At 42.2% G+C, this 9,275-nt stretch overlaps 1 protein-coding gene across 1 annotated transcript; it reads left to right on the forward strand.

Moving 5' to 3' along the window:
• The first annotated feature begins 4,855 nt into the window (after positions 1 to 4,855).
• Positions 4,856 to 8,804, forward strand: LOC116122213 (ATP-dependent zinc metalloprotease FTSH 2, chloroplastic). The gene is made up of 5 exons (XM_031408109.1): positions 4,856 to 5,008; positions 5,350 to 6,537; positions 6,611 to 6,924; positions 7,722 to 7,962; positions 8,290 to 8,804. The coding sequence occupies exons 2-5, from the start codon at positions 5,350 to 5,352 to the stop codon at positions 8,629 to 8,631; spliced, it is 2,085 nt and encodes a 694-aa protein (XP_031263969.1). The 5' UTR covers positions 4,856 to 5,008; the 3' UTR covers positions 8,632 to 8,804.
• The last annotated feature ends 471 nt before the right edge of the window (positions 8,805 to 9,275 follow it).

The following is a 9,275-nucleotide window of genomic DNA, read 5'->3' on the forward strand; positions in this document are numbered from 1 at the left end:
TTCCTGGAGGCGATCAGCAGGGCATAAGCTAATCGCTCTATTTCTAGATACCGCATCTCGGCGTCTAGTAGTCGCTTGCTCGCGTAATACACTGGCCATTAAACTCTGCCTTCTTCCCGAATGAGAGCTACGCTGACCGCATACTGAGAGACAGACAGGTAGAGAAATAGAATTTCCATGGGAAGAGGCTTGGATAGAAGAGGCGACTATCCGAGATGTTCTTTTATACTCTGAAAAGCTTGCTCGCACTTTGGAGTCTATTCGAACTTCTTGTTGGCCCTGAGTATATTAAAAAATGGCAATCAACAATCTATTGCCCTTGATATGAAGCGACTGAGAGTTGCTATCCTTCAATTTAGGCTCTAAACCTGTTTTTGGCTGGTCGGGCTTTTCATATGAGGAGAGCCTGGATCTTCTCAGGGTTGATTTCGATCTCCATTTGATTAACCATATACCCCAAAAACTTTCCTAAAGATACTCCGAATGAGCACTTAAGAGGGTTGAGCTTTATCCTGTACTTTTGGAGTACGTCGAACATCTTAGTGAGATACGCTATGTGATCTGAAGCGACATGCGACTTGACTAGCATGTCATCAACATAAACTTCGATCGACTTTCCGATCTGCTCAGAAAACGTACGGTTAACCAGCCGCTGGTAGGTTGCCCCAACGTTTTTTAGGCTGAAGGACATAACCTTGTAATAATACAACCCCCAATCTGTAACGAACGAGGTATGCTCTTCGTTAAGTGCATACATTGGGATCTGATTGTGCCCTGAGTAGGGGTCCATAAAGCTTAGCAGCTCATGCCCGGAAGGGGCATCAATGAGTTGGTCGATCCTTGACAAGGGAAAACTATCATTTGGAAAGGCTTTATTGAGGTCGGTGAAGTCGACATATGTTCGCCACTTGTCGTTGGGCTTCTTTACCAAGACAACTCGGGTAAAGTGCCTCTCGAATAAACTCATTTAAAAGAAGCTTATCTACCTCACTTTTCAAGGCAACATAACGCTCAAATTCCATGGTTCTTTTCTTCTGGAAAACTGGCTTGACTGTACTGTCAATGTTGAGTGCATGACATATTACATTCGGGCTGATCTCGATTATATCAGCATGAGTCCATGCGAAAACATTGACATTCTCTATGAGGAAACTCTTTAAGCTTTTGGCGAGCTGGGGTTGAGATTACTCTCGCTTCTCAACACTAGAGTCAGCTCATTTTGATCCACTGATACCTCAGATAAATCCTCAACTGGCTCACTATGAGGGCACTCTTGGATGCGAGGATCCATATTGTCTTCTACTAGGTCGGACTGTGGCTTGATCCTACTGATCGCCATAACCTGCTTGAGGATGCCTATTGGCCTTCTTTTTCCCTTGCACGCCATCTACACTACTCAAATGTTGTAGGCGCGAGATTCGCGTTGAGATCCTTTTACTTTCCCAATCCTTGTCAGAGTGGGAAACTTCATTTTCAGATGGTAGATGGAGGTGATTGTCTTGAAACTTCGTAATGGAGGTCGTCCCAGAATGCCATTAAAGGAAGGCAAACAGTCTACTACCAAAAACTCTGTCATCTTGGTCATTTCGTTGGTCTCACCCAACGTGACAAGAAGTGCGATCGTTCCCTTAGGAATTAGATGATCCCCAGTAAAATCGTAGAGAGGGATAAAGTGGCCTGCCTTGTCCAATTACATTTTTTCGAAAGCTCGCTGAAACAGGATATTCACAATGCTTCCATTGTCCACTAACATTCTGTGGACTTTGCACCGACCTATTTCAGGCGTGATGACGAGTGCATCCTCATGGCGATGATGTAATCACACCGCGTCTTTCTTTGAGAAGGTAATCTCTTTTTCCCTGCGAACCTTAGCGGGTCGCGGCGCCATGCTCATCACACTCACAGGGTCATGACGAGCTTCCCGAGCATACCTTTCCTAGGCACCTCGAGAATTCCCTGTGAGGTGTGGTCTTCCAAAGATGATCCCTACACAGTAGAGACCCTTGCGACCACGACACTTCTTCCCTTGTTCCTCTTGATCCTTTTCCCGAATGGGAGTCGGACCATCAACATACTCCGTGAAGTACCCCTACTTGATGAGGTCTTCAATTGCTTGCTTGAGAGCCCGACACTCATCAGTGTGATGTCCATTATCCCGATGATAACGGTAATACTTTTTGTTGTTCTTGGTTAAGGGAGATTCTTCATGGGCTCTGGCTCTCCGAGCAGGCTGGCCTCCTCTGACTTATCCAGAATAGCCGACACTGAGGCATTCAAAGAAGTGTATTGACTTTTGTTGCGATCGTGATGAGGAACTTGGGCATAAGATTTTTTGGGCTCAAATTGTTGCTTCTTTCCTTTCCGCTGATCGTCATTAGCCCATCTGCGATCAACCCTTCTACTATTCTCCCCCCGGTTAGGAGCACTGGTCGAAGGGCCGGGGTCCTAGTGATTAAGGGTGACCACAAAATTTTTGATTCGGAGATACTTCTTAGTGAGGTCGTAGAAGCGAGTGAGGGAAACATCATCCTCAGATTGCAATTCTTTCCACAAGTCAGTCTGCGGGCAAACCCCCACGATAATGAGAGTCCGAATGGACTCTTTGGGAGTGTAAGCCACTTTGTGAAGTTCCCTGTGGAATCTATCTATGTAACATTGGAGGGATTCGTTCCTCTCCTGCCGTATGTTGCTTAGATAGTTCAACGACATTGAGAACTTCTTGTTTACCTGCAAGTGTCTCAAGAATGACGAGCTCATTTGTTGCCACGAGCTGATTAATCCTGCGGGAAGTGATTTGAACCAGCGCTTGGCATGGACAGTCAGAGTTACTGCTAAGCAACGACATTTGGCCAAGTCGGAGATTTGGTAGAGTTTCATGAGGTCGTTGAACTCATAAAGGTGATCCTACAGATCAGAATTCCCATCAAACGCCCGCACGTTGGGCATTCTGAATCTCGATGGGAGAGGAGCAGCTAACACTGTTGGAGAAAAGGGAGACACCTCTGCGACCTTCCCACGCTCATTCTACTGAGCCTTAAGCTGATCTAAAGCTCGTTGTAATTCCTCAATCTGAGGTAGTGGAGCTACCTGAGGATTACTTTCCGCAACGTGGGTTTGATCCTCATGCTTGCAGTTGAGGAAAGACCGCAAATCGGACTCTTCCTCAACTCAGCCGAAAGCTCCGGCAAACCTTGACACACGTTGGCTGGGGCCGCGTGAAGGCATTGAATGGCTCGAGGAGTTTTCTCGACTTCCATGGTGGTCAGAACCGACCCATGAATGACGGGGGTTTCCCGTATGATGACAGTCGAGATCATCATTTTGGCGATATTGGGAATCTTCCTGCCTTGCACTTTTATGGGAGTGCCCATGCGACGTGGTGAGGGATGGCCCATGCTGTGACATGTGCTGAGTCGTAATGTCATAGTTATTCTACCCGTTGCGTGACTGGTGTTCGCTAGTCCCTTGGAGCCCTTTGGTCCACTATTTGCCACTTGCTTTCCCTTACTTTTACGCGCTGTAGTACGCGCGGTACGGGCTTGTGCCCTTTTTTGTGCTTTTGTGCAACTTACGAGTGTCTTTGGCGATGGCACCGCCTCATTGGACTCTGGTGGTACGACCCAATCCAAACAGTCTAACCTTTGGCTAACCGTTTGGAGAGTATTGTTGAATCTCTCCAAGTAATTCATGACGGCTGGGTCGAGTTGTGAGCTCAAAGGAATATCCGCCATGGTACTCTGCTGGACTGGCGGCACTTTGGGAGAAGTGTCATCCTGTACCCGGTGGATTTCCTCATTGTCAAGGTCAGTTCGCTCAATTTTGAAACCGCAAGCCATTTGCTATGGATAGGATCGATCGGTCAGAAGTTTCTGATGAAAAGCGGATACTAAATCAGTGGCCCTCCTTTTAGCACCAAACTGTTGATGCTTGATTTTGACACCAACGACTCGTATGTGTAAAGTGCTAAGCAGATTTAGAAATTACACCTGATATAGAAATGTGCAATGAAAGAATAAATGAGAAGCGATTTTTAAAGTGGTTTGGATACTCAAAAGCAAATCCTACTTCCACTATGGTTGTATTAATGGATGGTTACAACAGGTCGCGTACAGCGAGCTGAATTACAATCTATAGAGAATTTAAATGTAGAGAGAGAGAGAGAGAGAGAGAGAGAGAGAGAGTCTACTTTTTCAGATTAAGGATGAGCCAATGCTGTAAATGAGAGAGTAGCCCTCTATTTATAGTTGGAGGATTCAAGGTAGTAATCACGATTCTACAGTCGGGCAGGTATGGTACAATTTCTAACCCGCTTCCTATTGGTTGTCTGCACGGGAGACATCCTTAAATCGCGTACGGCTTGGGCAGGTAGACAATTCCTAGCCACTCACAAGCCTGACTTTCACCTGTCACACTGACGATAGCTTTAACTCTTGCATCCTTGCGTGACGTGGCAATGTCTTGACGACACAAAGTCTTCCTGAATTCTGATTGGCCTTTGCTGGCATGAGCTCACGTCAGCCTTAATTTTTTAGGCATAACAAACTTCATAGACCCTTTTTAAATCATATATTATTTCTTTTGTTGAGAAATTTAATTCAATTTAAAATTAATTAATACAATTTTTTATCTATTCAAACTTATTAGAAGATTACGTGTGCAAACCAAATGTCCAACCAATTAAACTAACTAATATTCAGAAATAAGTTTATTTTATAATTTATTCTAATTTGTTTTAATTGATTTCCCAAGGCGACGAGACTAAACGACAGAAATGGAAAAAATCTAGGAAGAAAAGCAAGAAATAGAGAAAAATCGGAAGCAAACAAGTCATTAGAAAGTCGCCACGTACGCCTTTTCCAAACCACATCCACTCCCTCTTAAACTTCACTTAGCTGCCTTGCAACTTGGTTGTGTCGCGTCTTGTTCCACGATTTCTTTCTTTGAATTCTTCCATTTAAGTTTGCCCTCTTTTTCCGTTTCTCTGTGTTCCGATTTCACTTCAATCCAGGTTTGTTTCGTGTAAACTTTTGATATTTATTTGAAACTTCTATTAGAAAAATGATTAAGGGTGTCGTTATTACAGTCATGCATTGGAAATTTTAAAAATGTTTAGTTGTGCTGTTTCCTTTTAATTTATTGTTGTTTCTCTTTTTTACTTGGTTTTGCTGAAGAAGCTGAATTGGTGTGAATAAAGTTTTAAGTGTTTGTATATGGTAATGCAAACATGGGTTGTAGGGGTGGCGGATGGGTGGTTCTTGTTTCAAGATTTATGTTTGTTTTAAACCGTTCGTTTCTTGATTAGTAGCTATGCCTTTTATTTATTGCTAATTCTATTGGTTTGTTCTACAGATGGCGACTTCATCAGCTTGCCTTATTGGGAATGTTTTATCTACACACAAGATTAAAACGAATTTGAGCAAGGACTTCTACGGTAGACGTCTTGTGGTTTCGTCAAGCTTTTCTTCACTGGAAAAGAAGTCCAAAGCAGCCGTCATAAAGTCCTCTTTGGTCCAAAAACAGCCGGAGGGAAGAAGAGGCTTTCTCAAATTGTTGCTTGGCAATGTGGGTCTTGGTGTCTCTGCTTTACTGGGGAGTGGCAATGCATATGCTGATGATCAAGGGGTTTCTTCCTCCAGGATGTCTTATTCTAGGTTCTTAGAGTATCTTGACAAGGACAGGGTTAAAAAAGTGGATTTGTTTGAAAATGGAACTATAGCCATTGTGGAGGCCATTTCACCCGAGTTGGGTAACCGGGTGCAGCGAGTTCGTGTTCAGTTGCCGGGGCTCAACCAGGAGCTTCTCCAGAAATTCAGGGAGAAGAACATTGACTTTGCAGCACATAATGCTCAAGAAGACTCAGGATCTCTGTTATTCAATTTGATTGGGAATCTGGCTTTTCCACTTATCCTAATTGGAGGGTTGTTCCTTCTCTCAAGGCGTTCATCTGGTGGAATGGGTGGTCCTGGTGGGCCTGGTTTCCCTCTGGCCTTTGGTCAATCCAAAGCCAAATTCCAAATGGAACCAAACACTGGTGTAACATTTGATGATGTTGCTGGAGTTGATGAAGCAAAACAAGATTTCATGGAGGTGGTGGAGTTTCTCAAGAAGCCTGAGAGATTCACTGCTATTGGAGCTCGCATTCCGAAAGGTGTTCTTCTTGTTGGTCCTCCTGGAACTGGGAAGACTCTTCTAGCCAAGGCTATTGCTGGTGAAGCTGGTGTTCCATTTTTCTCCATCTCTGGTTCTGAGTTTGTTGAGATGTTTGTTGGTGTTGGTGCATCTCGAGTCCGAGATCTTTTCAAGAAGGCCAAGGAGAATGCTCCTTGCATTGTTTTTGTGGATGAAATCGATGCTGTTGGACGGCAAAGAGGAACTGGAATTGGGGGAGGGAATGATGAAAGAGAGCAGACCCTTAACCAGCTTTTGACAGAAATGGATGGTTTTGAGGGTAACACTGGTATCATTGTAGTAGCAGCTACTAATAGGGCAGACATTCTTGATTCTGCCTTATTGAGGCCAGGACGGTTTGACAGACAGGTAATAATATATCATCATTTTTTTATTGCTCAAATTATATAAAATTAGTACTTAATATAAAGCTTTAATGCAGGTTACTGTTGATGTTCCTGATATACGAGGACGAACAGAGATATTGAAAGTTCATGCAGGCAATAAGAAGTTTGATGCAGATGTCTCTCTTGATGTGATAGCCATGAGAACACCTGGTTTTAGTGGAGCAGATTTAGCAAACCTGTTAAATGAGGCTGCTATATTGGCTGGTAGACGTGGGAAGACTGCAATTTCATCTAAAGAGATTGATGATTCAATTGATAGGATTGTTGCTGGAATGGAAGGAACAGTAATGACTGATGGGAAGAGCAAAAGTCTGGTTGCTTACCATGAAGTTGGCCATGCAATATGTGGGTAAGTAGGATTGCTTTCTCTGAATCTGTCTTTTGAATATTCTCAAATAAATTTTCATATGACTATAGATGGAATGTTGTGATTTTTACATTAGGGATGTATAATATTTAGCCTGCTTTAATCACTACTACTGCTGTCTCCATTTTGGTTGTTTAAATTTTTTATGGTTGCTGTTGAAATAGGTGGCTAACAAAATCCTCTGAATCTCTAAGGAAAAGATAACTAGCTGTATTACCTACTATGCCTGACAATAGGCAAAAGTTGAAAAGTACTAAATTTCAGACAAAAATTTTCCAATAATAATATGTGCTGGTTACTGCCCTGCTAAAGTTTTGGATGTTGGAGTAGCCGAATCATTATATCGATCAAGTAGCCTGAATCCTAGATTAAGCATACACACACAACAGATTATGAGAAAAGGCATTGTCATGGTTATGTGCTAATGGAAGTATATTTGAAAATTCTTACCATACTTTGCCAAGATTTCATATAGGTCCAGTGTTCCTAGCCTATATACCTAAAACATTCCTCTTTTATCAAGAATATGGGATGATTTACAAATGAAGCATTCGTATTTCATCATACACACTTTATTTATGAGGAGATTCAGAACTTTTTAAGCAAGCCCATTAGTCTCCCTTCACTTCATAAAACTTATCATTATCCTCTTTCTCCTCTCCCTCCCTTAGGTTCAGCTCTCTTTAGGCTCATCATTTATGCTTGTTAAGATAACTGTTTGTTTAGAAACTTGTTGCTCAAACAACTTACAAAATGCCCTTATTTTCTTTTGGGTTCAGAACTTTGACTCCAGGGCATGATCCTGTTCAAAAAGTCACCCTTGTTCCTCGTGGTCAGGCAAGAGGTCTTACCTGGTTTATTCCTTCAGATGACCCTACCCTGATTTCCAAGCAGCAGCTATTTGCGAGAATTGTTGGTGGTCTTGGTGGCAGAGCTGCTGAGGAAGTGATTTTTGGTGAGCCAGAGGTGACAACAGGTGCAGCTGGTGACTTACAGCAGATCACTGGTTTGGCCAAACAGGTGAGTGAGTATTTCTGTTATCTGGATTATGCACAAATTTCAGGTTGTCCAATATTCATTAATGTATTTCTGTTATTATTTTTTCCCCTCCAAAGCTTTGATTCCTATCATGCTTGGATTTGATAACGGAGTTGAAAAGCTAAAATTTTGATCTATATGTGAAGTATAACTGGCTAGGGTTTTTCCCTCTCCTATCCGTTTAGGGATCTTTTTATCATTCCAACCTAGTTCTTGTAACCAGTAACTCTTAACATTTACTCACTGTACTTGGCTAATTACACCAAAAGTTTCCTATTAAAGTTAGGCTTATGATTAATCTGTTTGCAGATGGTAACCACATTTGGAATGTCTGAAATTGGCCCATGGTCGCTAATGGATGGATCAGGACAAAGTGCTGATGTCATCATGAGAATGATGGCAAGGAATTCAATGTCAGAAAGGCTTGCTGAAGACATTGACACTGCCGTCAAGAGATTATCAGACAGTGCTTATGAGATTGCATTGAGGCACATCAGGAACAACCGTGAGGCTATTGACAAGATTGTGGAAGTCCTACTTGAGAAGGAAACAATGACAGGGGATGAATTTCGCGCAATCCTATCAGAATTTGTTGAAATCCCAGTTGAAAATCGAGTCCCACCTGCAGTTCCCACACCAGTCTCTGTTTAACTAGCATTAATCATACTTAAAATGCCATCCACCTTTTGAGCACACTTTAAATTGGTTGAATGTATACTATTTTTAAACTTGTTTAACTAGCATTAATCATACTTCAAAGGCCATGTACCTTTTGAGCACACTTTAAATTTGTTGAATGTATACTATTTTTAAACTTGATCAAATGTAAGTTATGTAATTAGGAATGTACACTTAACTTTCATCCATGAATGAGAAAAGTTTTATAGATTGTGCCTTCGTTTTCCATTGTAACCTAATTGGACTTTGTCACAGGTTTGATCATGTCGATTATTATCCCAATGAGTTCTTCGATGGTGTCCCCTGACTTTCTCGGCCAAAGTTGCCGCATTACTTGCATTGGTACTGTAATTTATGAGAAAGAGATACCAGCAGGGTTTAAAATTTCCTTCTATTTGTTCATTTTCACTGAAAGCCCTGCACGAAATTTATAAAAACAGCATTACTATTTCGAAAGTGCAATAACGCCCAAAGTAAAATAAATCTTCGAAGGCAAAGCAAATGTATGGGCAAGCCGAGTCTTAATGGTCTCAGCCTCTGTTCTCTACTTTTCTTCTCCAGGTCCGCAACCAAGATTGCCTCTGAATTTGTTGTTAACTCGACACAAGACTTCACCA

This window comes from Pistacia vera, unplaced genomic scaffold, assembly GCF_008641045.1.
Source record: "Pistacia vera cultivar Batoury unplaced genomic scaffold, PisVer_v2 Contig1323, whole genome shotgun sequence".
NCBI classification, from domain to species: domain Eukaryota; kingdom Viridiplantae; phylum Streptophyta; class Magnoliopsida; order Sapindales; family Anacardiaceae; genus Pistacia; species Pistacia vera.